Source organism: Populus trichocarpa, chromosome 16 (genome assembly GCF_000002775.5).
Source record: "Populus trichocarpa isolate Nisqually-1 chromosome 16, P.trichocarpa_v4.1, whole genome shotgun sequence".
Taxonomy (NCBI): Eukaryota; Viridiplantae; Streptophyta; class Magnoliopsida; order Malpighiales; family Salicaceae; genus Populus; species Populus trichocarpa.
The window spans coordinates 3243084-3259389 of record NC_037300.2 but is presented as its reverse complement, the minus strand read 5'-3'; the positions used below and the strand labels follow the sequence as shown (position 1 = coordinate 3259389).

Genomic DNA, 16306 nt, shown 5'->3' with positions numbered 1-16306 from the left:
AAAAATACATAATTAACCAATTTGGAGAGAGAATTTTTTCCCAAATTCGTTAATTTATTATTTTTTATAATATTAAAAAGGCATTAAAACCTAACTTAGGAATCAGTAAGTTTATAAAATGAATTGTTAATTAGGATTTTAACGTTCTTTTTATATTTATAAAAAAATAAGAAATTAATAATTAATAAGTTAATAAAATGAATTTTAAGCCGGATTTCAATACCCTTTTTATATTCATGTGAAGATTTAAAAATAATGAAATAGAGGGAAATTTCTTGTCATAACGGAGTTTTACATGTCATCACTGCCACATCGTGTTAGCTCCACGTTCATATATCCAAAATTTTACTTGATTGCAACAATTTTTAAAGTCAACATATCAATTTGAAAAAGAATTGTAAGAATTTACAAATTAAATACAACATTTCAATTTTAGAGGGCCATGAACTCAAAGTTTTTGTAAAGTTGCAGCAAACCCTTATATATTTATTTAATACAGGAAAAACCACCGTATATATGTCATGAATCACTATAGTTTGGACAGAGGATTCCTTGTTTTACCCTTAAAAAAAACCACAAAGATTTGGCTTTTGGAGGTAAAATGATGTTTTCACGAGATTTATTGTTATTTTAGAATTGTTTAGGGGTATTTTGATTTTTTTTATATAATTTTTTTGCATAGTTAAATTACTTGATTGTCCTTAAAAAATTACTATAATTTAGGGATCTTTTTGATATTTATTTTTTCAATCACAGTGTAATGATTCTATTGCCATTAAAATTAAAATTCTCAAAACTTGACTATAGGGGCTTCTTCATGATTTCACAATGGTTTTTTTCGTAATAATTATTTGATCATAGAGACAATGTGGTGTTTTGATAAATAATAAAAATAAAAAAGTTAGTGACACGTGTCAGCGTGTCCGTCACCCTCTAGCGGCTCACGCGACCAACTCCAGTGGTAGAAACCATTGTTCCGTAGTGTAATTCGATTTGTCTCAGCGTCCTCTTCCTTCACAGGCGACGCTTCAAATTCACATATTAGCCCTTCAAGTTTTGTTTTCTTTGGATTCGGTCCCTCCTTTTTTTATTCTTATTTGTTTTATTTTTATTAATTTCTAAAACAAGATTTTTTATATTTCATCATCCTTTAATTTTTTTTAGTCTATCAAATTTGTTTCTTATTTTTTTAATTGTTACTTTTTTATTTAAGATAATTTTTGAATTTGTTTTTTTTTTTTAGTATCACTCTCCTTCATTTTTCTTTTTTTGAGACTTGATAATCATTCTTTTTATTGCTATCTTTTTTTTTTATTTTGATAAATTTTTTAAATTGATATTTTTTATCAATTTCATCCTTCAATATTAAATTGTTTGAGAATTGAGTTTTTTTTATTGAACCAGGTCTATGATTTCACAAGTTGAAAATTTGAAAAATTAACTAAAGTTCAGAAGATTCACCTCAATTAATTACTATGGATTGAAATAGTAAATTTATCATTTTAAAAAGATTTCACACTCACCCTCTTCAATTACCGTGGATTAGATATTTTTGAATTGATCGAGGTTACTATTGTCGTTTTATAATTTTTTTGCATAGTTAAATTACTAAAATAAAATTAAAAGCAAAACAACACTTAAGTTTGATCTAGGTCTTGTATTTTTTTTTGAAACTTCACTTTTCAAAGCACAATGTAAATACTCTATTACTCTTAAAATCAAAACCTTAAAGCTTGATTTTAGGGGTTTATTCATAATCTTATATTGTTTTTTTTTTGGGTACAATCCTTTGGTCTTAGGGGTAGTTTGGAATTTTGATTATTATCAATAATAATTTTAAAAAATTATTGGAGCGTGTAAACCATCTCACCGTCATCAGGCGGCGCATGTGATAGCTTACAATGATAAAAAAATAGTTTTCCTTAGTATTTTTTGATTCATCCAGGCAGGGCCAACCTCCCTAAACGATGTGTGCACGGTAATTCCATCCGGTTTGGCTCTGGTTTGTTTTTTTTTCTTTTTATTTTCTCTCTCCTCCATATTAATTTGCATGTTATCCCAAAGAAATTCACAACAACCGTTCAAAATTTAAATTACAAAAAATTACCTAAAAATCATGCATTAAAAAAATTAATATTTTTTTCTTAAAAAAATTGATACTAAAATTCGAACCCAAATGAAATGATAAAACTTGTTCATCGGACCAAACCCACCTCTCGGATTTATTATCCAAGGACTAAGAGTGATGAGGCTAGACTAAGGAGCAAGTGGATCGACGTTAATGGAGGTGACACAGAGATGAAGGATAAAAAGTGTCAGCGAACCAAGTCCTGAAGGCTGATATGTCTCGAGCTCGCATTTGTGCATGAAACGTGGGATGTACGTCCCATGGAGTAGAAGGATAAAAAACTTGAATTCGTGAAGTCAGTTTATCAAGCACTTAAAGTAGAGGTGATAATTTTTGATTCGGTTCGGTTTTTATAAAAAAAAGTAATCAAACCGAATTTTTTTTTTTAAAAAAACCGAAACCGAACTGAAATCGGGTCAAACTGACCGGTTTCGGTTCTGTTCGGTTTTTAGGATAAAAACCAGTTCAAACCGGTTTGGCTCGGTTTTCTCGGTTTTGGCTCGGTTTTTTCCTGTTTTGGCTCGGTTTTTTTGGTTTTTTTCGGTTTGGGTTCGGTTCGGTTTTTTGCTTATAAAACCAAAATCAAACCGAACCGGCCAATTTTTTTAAATTTTAATCGGTTTAATCGGTTTTTTTACAGTTCGGTTTTTTTAGTTTTTTTTTTAGTTTTTTCGATTTAATTAATTTTTCAATTTTTTTTCTCATTCCTATCTTCGAGAACGTGAAGATGATGGGCTCGTATCATAAATATCGAGTGATTAATCATGATGGATTTTTTAATCCATCTCTTAATCATATCCCTCTTAATTATATCCTTGATCGATTTTATATACTATTTAATTTTAAAAAAATTACGACATCATTTAATCAACAAGAATCAAGGCATGAAAAAAAATAGAAAACCTCTAAAAGTCTGTCTTAATTAGCCGATAATTATTTTTGGGTACTGGTGGTTAATTGATAAAATACCCTAAAAAGGAAAGTGGCATGATTCTATCAACTTCATCACAGTCAACGACCCAGATCTACCCATTTGATTTACTTGTGTATCCTGCAAAGCACCAAAACCTTTACCGTAAAAACCGTTAATGGGTCCCGCAATTGCCGTTGGTCTTTCCCTCCATCTCTCCTTCTTCCTTCCTCACACCCTTGTCTTTCTCTGCAACCCGTTTCACAGACAAAACCAATCATTTCTATTTTTTTTTTCATTCCCTTTCAAACCCTAACCCTAACCCTCATTTCTAATTCCCATTTTATCCTCCATCATCCCCATTTTACCCTTTTTCTCGCCTTGACCAGTAATTAATTCTTTTCGATCCTTTTTCTTAAGCTTTTTATTGATTTTAATGCTGGAACGAATAATGATGTTTTGACACCAGATCACTACAATCTCTCTCTTTTTTTGCATGGTTTTATATGTTTTTGAGGAGAGAATCTTGTGGGATTTAATTTGTGGATGCGAAAATGTCGAATTATGTTGATTACAATCAAAAGATTGATTATGTTTTCAAGATTGTGCTAATTGGAGATTCAGCAGTTGGAAAATCACAGCTTCTTGCGAGGTTTGCAAGGAATGAATTCACTGTGGATTCTAAAGCCACCATTGGGGTTGAATTCCAGACAAAAACGCTTGCTATGCATAACAAGACGGTAAAAGCACAGATTTGGGACACTGCTGGCCAAGAAAGGTGTGTGTTTTAGACACTTTCTCTTGATATTTTGTCATTGTATTTAGATTAGATCACTTACAATGAGCTTGAGTATATATTAGATTTTTGAAGATTAAAAACCAGATTGGAAAATTTGTGCTTGAGAATGTGCAAGTCTAAAATAGATAATAGTGGCCTTGAGTTAATGGGCTTATAATTGAAGAAATGGAATGACAGTTTGTGACAAGGTGTAACATTTACTTGTGGTATGGCTTCATAGAATCCTAGTTAACATGAATAATTTAGAGGAGTCTCAGATAGATTAATGCACTGGTGAAAAATTATTTCGTCAGGAAAAATCTGCTTTCAATTATCTCATGATTTGGTGGTGGATGCAACATATATGCATCTACATATATATAGATTCAACAGGCTTCCTTGTTAGAGGATCAGGCTCAGTGCCTAGATCATGCCATTTGTTCCTAAGGTAAATATTATAGTTGCTGCTCAATTTTAATAACTTACGAGGACTATTCTGTAGGTTGCATCTTTGCTACTTAATCCTCTAGTTGGACAGATCTTGTCTTGTTTCCACTCAGGGAAACAAGCGTAGGACAAGGGATCATAAGGAAGAAAACATTAGGGGATTTCATGAATTCCCGTTCTGGTAGAATGAAAATGAAGAGCATGGATTTCAGGAATTCCCAGTTCGGTTGGAGACCTAGAGCTGAGAGTTATAGACAGAGATACCAAGATTCAAATGACAGCTTTAGAAGCTGAGAATCTCAATTTCTTGTCCTATCATATGATCTAGTAGAGAAATTTCTATCCGGTATAAGAATTCCATCTCCACATCCTTTTCGCATTCTCAAATTTTAATGTTCGTTCTTTTGGGATTGGTTCCTACTATTGTTTTCACTATAAGTCTATACCACTCGAGCAAATTCCCTTTCTTTCTCGCACAGATTCCTTATGATTTCATACGTAAATAGAAGCTTATGTGCGGATGCTGCTAATTGTGGGAAGTTTATCAAAGGATGACCATTGCACCGGTCCTTTTTCTTAGGCCCTGTTGCTGTTTTATATGCCATCTTTCTCGTTGCCGTGTCGTGTATGACTGTGTCTAGTTAGTTTGCCCCTGCTTAAAGGTTGGTTTGGCATCAATTGCAATGCCATGCTTCTGTTTTTCTTTTCTTATTGTAATCCAAACTCAGTAGCCATTGGTCTACAACATCAAAATGTAGAGAAATTAAGTGCTATAGAGGAGCATGCGGCTAGTGCCGTCCATTCTTGACCATTAACGGTGTCGACCTCAAAGCTTTGTCAATGCACCGTGCCATCCATTCTTGGCTGCTGCACATATGGGCTGCCATTTCACATGAATGGAAACAACCCGACAATCACCCCTTTTCCGTTCATGTGGCATAATCATCTTCTTTGATAGTTGTCAAACCTTTCAATCATCAGTCTGATCAAAACACATCTTTTTCTCAAATCAAAGCATCATTACAACTAAATGACCTAACATGCCACATCTAAAAAGTGTTGACACTTGTCCCTAGGACATACCACATTCCCCCATCAAGCTTTGCAACCATTTTCGGTTCAAAATGATTAACTAAGTCTTTTACCGAGGCTTACAACACTTCCTTAAAAAAATATTTATTTTCGAATGCGACATTCACTAACTAAATATTATAGTGCGATTACGAGCTCATCATTTTCTTAAAAGTCTACTCATTCAGGAGTCATATTTGTCTTCTGTTTCACCTTAGAAATTACGTTTTATTTCTCCATTAGTCATTTGCTCTTCATACAAGAGTCCAACTAGCTCTCCTCTTTCACGACAGGGGAAGTTTATGAAAAGTTGATCTACACTTATCTTTATACTCGTCTTAGACACTCCATTCTATTGACTATCCACACACCTACCGTATCCACTAATATCCAGTTGTAACATCAGCTCAAGGGTGATCTAAAATTGAGTTCACACCATGACCCTCACACCTTCTCACGAAGGTGCCTTTATTGTTTTTCATAAGATGATTGCATCCTTCTTCCTCTAAGATGCCTTCAAGTGGCTCTAACATTCTCTATCACCATATGTACTATAAAAGAGATCACTGCCACTGATTGCATGGAGTTTCTGTGCATTCCATTGAAGCGCTTACACCATTTCACTCAAGATTCCGACTCTATCCACACCTTCAAACCAAGATGTCTTTGTCTTTCTTCATAGGTGATCACACCCATTCAATTAGATGAAATAACTTATCTTTCCATTCTTTGTATGCATCGAAAAGGTCTAATTCGCTATTGTCTTCCATGATCTTAATATCATTAACTTAATAGAGGCGAAGACAAGGGGTTTGGCAGGGCCCCGACCCTTGCCTGAATATTTTTTCCAGCCTTTGCCTTGGACAATTCATAGTTTTGGCTCTAAAACTAGTAAAATTTAAATTTTCCTCACTTAACTAAATTTCATAGCTCTACCCCTAAGTGCGTCTTCTTTTTCATCATCATCATCTCCCCACAAAAAATGACAATCACACACTCTTTCCACGAGCAATCTATATCATAACATCAGAATCACCATTTTCATTTTGAATCTCAACAATCATACTATACAGTTGCATCTGAAATGATTAATTAGCTAAAAACTAGGATGAAATAATTCAAATTGCATTTTAGATGGCTTAGATATGAAATCATTGAAACAAGTATGACCTCATGAATGACTTAAATTCAACAAACCGATTGCACGATCAACTATACTAAATCAATTCGTTTAGTCTGCGGCTCGGCTTGACTCCCTTTAGCTTGGCTCAACTCGTGGCACTACTTTGCTGACATGGCTGCTGAATGGGCTTTGATGATATGGTACTGGTTTCAGGTCAGCCAATATGGTCTGGGTCAACTGGTCTCGGGTTGGGTTAGGCCATTTAGGGGAAGAAGGCTCGTGCAGCGCGTCGGCAACTCCATCGTCGGCGTGTGTGGGCACATGCAGCCATGCTGGAAGTTAGTTTTTCGCTCATTTTTCACCAGCGTGTTCTTCTCGACCTCGTCGTCATGATGGCATGTTAAAAACACATTTGTGACCACTTTCATTTCTAGGCAAAAATCAAAACACCTAGTGTTTATCTTCAACCATGCTCTGAAGCCACTGGTGGTGGGAGTGGGATTAATGAGGATGCTGGTGGTGCTTCTTAGGGAGTAATATCACACACACAAAGATGGCAGCCATTGTTGAACCCTTGATTTCAGCTTCCATGCTCGAACTCTTAGCTAGGTCGGTGGAGAAGAAAGGGCTATTGATTAGACGGTGGAGAAGAGAGATTATTTCACAACACTTTCATCTTAGATTTCTTGAACACTTAGGACTATTATGGCCAATGAGACTCCCCCTGGCATGACTTCTGTGATGTGTTAGTTTAACTGATGGAATTTTTCTACATCTCTATCATTATTTTTCAGGACCTATTTTTGTTAATCCTTCTGCTTCGTGCCTTGTTTAAGAGAATTTAACTTATACACACACATAGCATTGTATGAGGTTTTTCCAAATACCTTGACCAACACAACCTTGATAATCATCTTATATCTTTTTTTTTCTGTCCTTTTTACTTGAAGATCTTCAAGAAACTATTGCTGCTTTAGAAGCTACTAATCCTGAAACAAAGGCTTCAGACCCAAATAGAAGTATTATCTGCAAACTTGACACCGGCTCTGAAAATCCTTTCTGATATTATTATGAAAGCAATATTTCTTAAGGCATAGACCTTGTTTCTCACATATTGAGGAGCCTTCTCTCATTTAATTTGAAGCAATCCTGAATCCCACTATCAGTATTATCAGTAATGTCACCCACTGAAAGGCCTGCCAACAATGACATCATGTTCCCTCTCCTTAAAACACAACAGAAGATGGAGAACTGATTCTCGAAATGCATGTCCCATTTTCATTCAGCTTAGGCAATCATTGGTTTTTCTCATTGAAATGAGGACAAATATGATCTTCACAGGGAAATATTTAGTTATATTTTTAGTATTTGTTACAATTCTCATTTAAACATTATTAAGGAATCTCAGTTTAACTTTCATTTCCTTTGAAGTCATACTGGCCTATAGTTCATTAGCAACCTAAATACATCTATAGCTAAACAATGTGCTTGCTTGCTTGCAGAAGGTTTTAGGTACATCCAAATTTGACATCATATATGGTGCTAATTTAGTGTGAAAAATTTCTGGCTGCAATATTTCAGATGAACAACTATACCTATGTGAAAAGCTAACTCCCTCCTTTTCCTGCCTGTTTGCTTTTGATTGGTACCTTAGTCTCTATCGGCCTGACCTTAATCCTGATTTGGTCCTAAACACAGGCAATCTGATATTTGCAAGCTCTTCCATTATGTTTGTTGAAAATGAACATGTACACTTAAATCTGAATCTTTTTTAGTACATTTTGTGTTTGTTCTTTCTTGGGGTGTTTCTTCTCTTCTCTCAGATACAGGGCAGTGACGAGTGCATACTACCGGGGAGCAGTTGGTGCTATGTTAGTTTATGACATGACCAAGCGCCAGTCATTCGATCACATGGCTAGATGGCTTGAGGAATTGAGGGGGCATGCTGATAAGAGCATTATTATCATGCTCATTGGCAACAAGTGTGACCTGGGGAGTCTCCGAGCAGTTCCGGCAGAAGATGCTAAGGAGTTTGCTCAAAGAGAGAATCTCTTCTTTATGGAGACATCAGCACTTGAGGCTACCAATGTTGAGACTGCTTTTTTAACAATGCTGACAGAAATATATAGGATAATCAGCAAGAGAACTCTTGCTGGCAATGATGAATCGAATGAAAATTCAGGTGCCTTCAAGGGAACTAGAATTTTAGTTCCTTCACAGGAGCAGAATTCTGAAAAGAAAGGTTGCTGCATGTAATTCTAGCCTCCAATTTTAACATTTGTTTGAGTTTTTGGGAATCCTGTTTAATTAGGCTCCTTTTTCTGAACAATGTCACATATACTCCTTATTGTTGACTAACAGAGCCTTGAAAGGTGGGTATCCTTATTGTTGACTAACAGAGTGAGGCATTTATCAGTTGAACTGGTATCTTTCTATCCATTATGATGATGATGATGATGCTGCTTGAGTATAATTCCGTGGAGGGTGATGATATCCCAAGATTGTCAATGTAATAATCCCATTTTTTGGGTGAATTTTGCTTTAACTCCACTCTTTGCAGCGAAGAGAAGAACCATAATATCTTATAATTTTTTCCATCCTGACAAACAATCTAAGAATCATTACATGTTATTTTTTAAAGTATTTTTTATTTAAAAATATATTAAAATAATATTTTTTTATTTTTAAAAAATTATTTTTGATATTAGGGCATCAAAATAATTTAAAAATATTAATTTTTAGTAAAGAAAAATAAATAAAATTTAATTTTTTTAAAAACACTTTTAAAATGCAAAAACCAATAGAGACGGAAAGTTTTTGGGAGTGTAGTAACAATTGTTTTTCAAAGTGCTTTTCATTTCAAAACACATTAAAATAATTTTTTAAAAAATATTTTTGACATCCGTATATCAAAATAATATGAAAACATCAAAAACATATTAATTTTAAAAAAAATTAAAATTTTTTCAAAAAATACTACCTAAGGAAAGTTTGGCATTGCATTTACTTATGTTCCATTGTTTTTTCAAAAAATGTTTTTTGGCTTAAAAACATGTTAAATTAATATTTTTTCATGAATTGCTTGAGATCTGTAATAATTAAGAAAGGGAATATGCATATCAGATGAATTGCTTGATTTTTTATCAGGATTTGTTCAATCAGTAAATAATCATTATATTATAAGTCATTCTGTGGTCTTGGATTAGATGTATAAAATCAAAACACCTAAAAAACCAAAAAACAAAAAATTGATTATTTGATCATTAGTTTTTAGTGTATTTGAAATTATAGTAGTTTTTGCAATTGTGATTTTTAAAAAATAAATTTGATTAAAACTCTTATGAGATATATTTTTACATATAACTAGTTGAGTTTCATAGTTTTATTTAATTCATTTTCACTAATAAATTATTTTTTACTATTTATTGGCACTGATAATTATTTAATTAAATAAAAAATTATTCTAAGAAACAAATTATTAAACATAATATAGTGTATGATCTATATTGCAAGATCAAATATTTTTATCTTAATTATCTCTTGATTAAATATCAATTTATTTAATTATATACATGTATAAAAATTTTGATTTATGATTGAAAATTTCTTCTATATCCAAAAACTTATATATTTATATTTTTATCTGATCTGTAATGAAACGCGGGTCAAATAGCTAGAAAAAATAAAATAAAAGATAGTGTACATTGAAATACATTGTTGATTGTAAAGGGACACCTTCTCGTATATCGGTTCACTAAGATTCAATGCTACTGTTTATAATGATATTCTTATAGTTTTGTCAAATTTTAAGAGTCATTATAAGTTCGGTATTGACCAACTTTGCATTTAGGTCCCTTTACTTTGTAACAGTGGTGTATTTGATCACGTTTCAGTCTTTCTATGTAGAAAGAAGGGAGAAGTGATAGAAAAGAAGGGGAAGAGAGAATACTTTGTCTGACCTTATTTACATCATCGACATTGATATCAATCTATTCGTCATGGAGAGAGTAGTGTATTGACGGTAGTTAGTGGTTCTGAAATGGTAGGTAAAGGGAGATTGGATTCTAAAAATATAAAAGGTCTTTTGAGTTTAATTTAGTTTTTTTAAGTAATTTTAGTTTATTAAAATGAGTTTTGAGGTTGAAAATCAGTGTTCAGATGATCGTGGAACAATTTTATGGTGAAAAATGGTATAAAAAAAGGGTTTTTGAGGAGCAAACACCTACAAACCCTTGATTTTCTATCAACCATTTAGTTATTGAAGTTATTGTAATGGGTAACATCCATTTGAAAGTTGGTGTTTGAAAGTAATTGTAATGGGTTCGAAAACCATGTGCGTTGAAAAATGGGCTTGAAACCCACATATTTGGGCCTTTTCTTTCAAAGCCTATGTAGCCCGTGCACATCAGCTTTATTTTTATTTTTATTTTTATTTTTTCAAATCTTTTTTATATTTGGGTTAAATATAATTTTTTAAAAAATTATTGAATTTGGATGAGTTCATGACCCGGATCACTTGTTTAATAGGTTAAGCCATAACGTTTAGACTATTATTTTTTTTTAATGCATTTTCTGTCCCTCTTTTTTTTTTTTTTTTAAAAATAAATTTACCATTTGTTATTTATGATTAATTTTTTTATTTAACTTCATTATTTGTTTTCAATGATTTACTTTTGCTATCTTAGTCACACATTACTGTCTTGTTTTTTTTTAAAGAAATATTTCTTACAAGAAAAATCTAATTTGTTTTATTGTTGTATAATTAAATGAAAAATAATCTCTAGAATGAAAAAATTATTGAATATAATAATGTGTATGACTTGCGTCGTGAGTTTGACTTGTTAACTCAAGTTCAGTTATGTGTTTTTTTAATTGAGTATTGTTTTTTATTGATTTTATCCTTGAATATTATCAAGTTAATTAACAATTGAGCTTTTTCTAATTTATTTTTTTAATCTTTGTGAATTTTGTAAATTAACTTCTATTAATCCTGATAAACCTAATATGTTTCTGTTTATAGTCAAATATACAAATGATATTGAATTCACGCTTAAAAAAAAAAAACATGTTAGAGATGCCCAATTGTGTGGGCAAAAGCGTAACGTCAAGTATCCCGCCTCTGAACGCATGTTTTTTTTTTTTCGGCGTTTCAAAAATTTTCTAACTTTATAGCGCGGGCCAATGCACTGCTAGATTCTATTTCCTAAAAGATGATCGAATTTGATGCCTCTGCTCAGAAGGAAAAAAAGAAAGCTACGTGCAGCCCAATTGTGAGGGCAAAAGCGTAACGTCAAGTATCCCGCCTCTGAACGCATTTCAAAATTTGAGCACCCTGCTTCCCTAATCAATGAAGCAAAACACTAAGCCCTAATCTTTCTTAGCCTTTCCAAGGCAACAAACACCAAACCCTTTCTCATTTCTCTCTCCAGAATCTGTCATCTGGGTTTTATTGAAGTGTCATTTTTTCAGAAGGAAGCTCATCTGGGTCTAACTTTGTTCTTTTATTTGTTAATTGCTTATTATTGTTGTTTCTTTATAATCCTGTTGTTTCTTTAAAATCAGTGATTGGGGTAATAAGAAAATGTTATTTTCTCCATTGGGTAGAGGATATTTTATGTTTCGTAAAAGAAATTGAATCTGGGTCTGGATGATGAGAAAATGAGGAGTTTTCCCTGAAAATGTGATGAGATCTCTGTTTTTGTTTTTAATTTTAGCTTCATTTGGGGTGCGAGAAACCCTAGTTTTCCTGGAAGTTTTGTTTTTTTGAAATGATTAAAGTTACAATATCTTGTTTCATTATTCTCTAGTTGTATTCTGACAAAACCCTCATTTCGCGGAAAATTTTACTTTTTTTTTTCCCGGGGTTCTCTTTATATAATTCGAGATCTCTGTTTTCTTCAGTTTCTCTATTGTGAATTAGACTTGTTTAATCTTCTAATTATTAAATTAATGTAACAGAATCTTGGTTAATTCTCTCAGATAAAAATGACGGAATCAAGAGATAGACTGTCAAGGGCAGTAGACATAGCAGCAATCTTTGCTGCGAGAAGACAATCAATGAATCTTGGTATCTATCAAGACCGGCCAGAGCTTGACATGGCGCTGTTTGGTTCTCCTAGAACAAACACAGCAATAAGAAATCAAACAGTGGGCGTGGGTACCATTACTGGGCGCGGAAGAGGTAGATTGGGCACTCCAAGGGGTCGAGGAGGCTGGACTCCATTGGACAGAGAAAATATGCCTCCCCCTGGGAGTGCCCGGAGAAGAAGGGGTCGTGGATCAAATAGCTTGTTACCTTCCTGGTACCCCAGAACCCCTCTTCGTGATATCACCGCTGTTGTGAGGGTAATGATTGTTTTCTTCTTTTTACATTTTGTTGTAGAACATTTATTGTTTGATATATTAGGATTAACGTCATTTGATAATCCTTGGCGCTTTGATTAGTGTTCTGCTTTGTTGATTATAAATTGATTGCTTGGTTATGTGTAATTATAAGATTCTTCCTGACTGTGTTTTTTTTTGGGGATTATTATAGGGTTCTAATGATGGGTTAATCGGGTTCTCAGTAGATAATTGGATTTTACTTGTTTAATGTATGGGGTTATTGTATTTTGTGATAAAGTAACTTGAGAATAATTTTCTGGCTACCTGCCTAGTGTTTGATTCTATGTAATATTATTATATGGCTTTCATGAAGTTGAAATTTGATGAAACCATGTTCTATGCAAGAAATGCTAATTAACTTGAGATAATTGGAAGATATTTTTTGTTGGTTTTCCATGAAAATAGCTAATGGTACGATGTTTCATCTATTAAATCTAAAGTCATTGCCTATCTCTAAGACTCAAGCATATTTTTTTTTTGTTATAGTAGTCTAATTTCCCTTTCATCTGCATTCTGCGACCAACATATTCAGTAAAAATTGATTTATTTATTGCGTGTTGAGTGGAACAGACTGCTTTGATGAACTTCTGCAATTTCTATATTTTTTCATTTCAATCCTTGCATAGTGGAGTGTGAAAGGTTTGATGATGAGTTTGTGGGTGTGGTTGTGCTTCATTCTCTAAATTGCCCCATCAATGAGGGGGTGTGAGCTGATTTCAAGTCCGTGTCCTAAGTTTATAGATCAATCCCCATGAGTGTCCTGTCAAATTGGTCAGAGCGGAATTTTATTGGTATTGGCTAGACATCCCTGGTGTCCAACTCGATCACCCACGTCATATGGGTTGTCAAATAACCTTTGCTACACTGCCTTGTTGGCAAAAGCCAACACATTATCCATTCTCTCAGCTTTCAACCTTGTGAAAACCTTCATTGCCCCATAATTGTTCTAGTAAGGTGGAAATGTTACTTAAATGGACATGGTTTTCAGTTTTGCGTACTTTCCCGTTCAACTTATTTTGGAGAAATTCTTTGTTTAGGCAATTGAAAGAAGGGGACGCTTGGGAGGAAGTGATGGTCGAGAAATCGGGAGCCCAATGCCACAAGGCCGAATGGATCCTGAATTTTCTGAGGCAACACCAGTTGCTCATCCGGAGCCCAGTAACAGGATTATGTCCCCCAAACCAACTCCTGCATTCAAGGGCTGTCCTTCCACCATTGGTAAAGTGCCAAAAATTTTACAGCATATCACAAACCAAGCCTCTGGAGATCCAGAATGTCTAACACCTCAGAAGAAACTCCTGAACTCAATTGACACGGTTGAGAAGGTAGTGATGGAGGAGTTGCAAAAACTGAAGAGGACTCCAAGTGCTAAGAAGGCCGAGAGAGAGAAAAGAGTGCGAACTCTTATGTCAATGCGGTAATTGATCATCTTCTGGTGATAGTTCCACAATATTCTACGGTAAACCAACAGCAGGAAGACAGTCACTCTCTTTAGTGACATCCTGTGCAGTAAGATTGATCATCCTCTGGTGATATCCCTGTGCTTTGAGATTGATCATCTTCTGGTGATATCTTTTCAGAGTCTTGGAACTTTTAGTGGCAGGGGGCTCTTAGATTTCAATTTGCCAGTGAAACATTGCTGCTGGGCAATCTTGTACCCTTGTTCCCTTCATTCTCATGAAGATTTTATTGATCCTTCATTCTTTTGAAGGTGTGTAGGATAGACAAGTGCTACGTATTGTTTTGACTGATGTACATAGGATACAAAATCAGGTACAGTACTTCTGTCTTTTGCGTATGATCTATTACTTCCTAGTGTGATAATGAAATAATAGATCTGAACCAGTTGAATTTGATCTGATTATGGTAATATGTAGATGGATAAAGTACACTTCCTTTGATCTGCCTCGTGCTAGTTTCATGTTGTGTGATGCTCATCAATGTGCTACTTCTTGGGCCATTCTTAATTAACCCTAATGGGAATCATATTTGTTGAATCCATCTGATTTGAAAAACCCGAAATTCAAAACTTCGGTAGAGTTTCAGCTGAACCAATCAAGATATTTACTTGATAAAATTAGATTGATTTGTCCCAGTAAGTAAATAGAGATTTAGTTGATCTGATTTAAACTTCGCTAGATAAATTTTTTTTTCCACTTTTATTCTTTTTAAATTATTATTGAAAAGAAAATTAGGTATTGTTATCAGAGTTTTAATGTACTTATAGAATTTTTTTTCATTTTTTTTTTCATTTATCTTTTTTTATTAATTCTTGTATCTAGTAATTTTGCAATTTAAAAGAGTTTTAAATGATACTTGTAACCTCCAAATTTTAAATGTTATTTATGACTTTTTAAATTATATTAATTTTTTAAATATTTTTTTACCGTGTTATTTTATCATTTTTACTATGTTAGAGTCCTAAAAAACTCGAATAACTTGAATCCACATCCTCTTTTTAATCGAGATTATTTTTCAATTTATCTTTATGATTTGATTTGATTTTTTTTGAGTAAAATTTAGTTCTATTTCTTTTCAAATCTATATTTATCTTTTTTTTTATTCATTTTTTTTCAAGTTCATCCCTAATTATTTTGGTTGGTTATGAATTTTACATTTATTATTTTTTTTGAATTTGTTTTTTATGTTATGATTCAACGTACCTCATGATTAGTTCAATTATTTTTTATTTTTTAGTTTCATTCATTATCTTCAGGTTCATTGAAACTTGATATTTTTTGTTTTTTACTTTTTTTTCTTTTAATAAAGTTATTTTAATATTATATTTAAAGTCAGGAATTCAATATATTTATCAGGTTTAACTTGATTTTTTTTTCATTGCTTTTTATTTTTTTTTATCTCGAGTGAATAACTAAAATCTTAGGTTTTTATTTTAAAAATATTTATATCTTTTCTACCATTAAAAAAAAAAATAGTTTGCGCATCCTGGCTATATAGGATATACTTATATAAGGAATGCTCATTTGGGCCTTATAAAGCTTTCAGCATGACTATTGTTCCGGGGGCTCCTCTATTTCATCAACTGCTTGCACAATCATCCTAGAAGGTTCACAAATGACCCAAGTTAGGTTTTTTTTTACTTTCGAATATATATATATATATATATATATATATATATATAATGGATTGATTTCCGTGTTTTAATTTGAGCATGTGGCAATGTCTCAGGCCATTATTAGTTTCTTTTGAAGAGTGCAAAATTAAGGGTTAATAAAACAAGGTCAGAGGGACAGGAACATATATAGAAGGTCTCAAATAATTGAAAATATAATAGATGGATTGAATCTGCTTCTCTTCATCAATAAATAATTGAAAAGTACATATAAGACAAAAAAAAAAAAAAGAGACTACATAATTGATAATTTCTGAAGAATCACGTTAACCTGATCTCATTGGTATAAATATTATATTAAGAACCAAGCAATATTATTGGTACTTTATCTG

At 33.0% G+C, this 16306-nt stretch overlaps 2 protein-coding genes across 2 annotated transcripts; both read left to right on the top strand.

Moving 5' to 3' along the window:
- The first annotated feature begins 3268 nt into the window (after positions 1 to 3268).
- On the top strand, positions 3269 to 9002 carry LOC7483994 (ras-related protein RABA4d). Its single transcript, XM_002323262.3, has 2 exons — positions 3269 to 3816; positions 8281 to 9002. The coding sequence occupies exons 1-2, from the start codon at positions 3593 to 3595 to the stop codon at positions 8711 to 8713; spliced, it is 657 nt and encodes a 218-aa protein (XP_002323298.1). The 5' UTR covers positions 3269 to 3592; the 3' UTR covers positions 8714 to 9002.
- Positions 9003 to 11671: 2669 nt separating this feature from the next.
- LOC7483993 (protein POLYCHOME) lies at positions 11672 to 14700 on the top strand. The gene is made up of 3 exons (XM_002323261.4): positions 11672 to 11942; positions 12437 to 12802; positions 13879 to 14700. The coding sequence occupies exons 2-3, from the start codon at positions 12443 to 12445 to the stop codon at positions 14260 to 14262; spliced, it is 744 nt and encodes a 247-aa protein (XP_002323297.1). The 5' UTR covers positions 11672 to 11942; positions 12437 to 12442; the 3' UTR covers positions 14263 to 14700.
- The last annotated feature ends 1606 nt before the right edge of the window (positions 14701 to 16306 follow it).

What these genes read in the sequence shown, in the direction of transcription:
- LOC7483994 (XM_002323262.3), top strand. Translation starts at nt 3,593, where the DNA reads ATGTCGAATTATGTTGATTACAATCAAAAGATTGATTATGTTTTCAAG. An exon ending in GACACTGCTGGCCAAGAAAG is followed by an intron (nt 3,817 to 8,280) that starts GTGTGTGTTTTA and finishes CTCTTCTCTCAG; the next exon opens with ATACAGGGCAGTGACGAGTG.
- LOC7483993 (XM_002323261.4), top strand. Translation starts at nt 12,443, where the DNA reads ATGACGGAATCAAGAGATAGACTGTCAAGGGCAGTAGACATAGCAGCA. An exon ending in ATATCACCGCTGTTGTGAGG is followed by an intron (nt 12,803 to 13,878) that starts GTAATGATTGTT and finishes TTCTTTGTTTAG; the next exon opens with GCAATTGAAAGAAGGGGACG.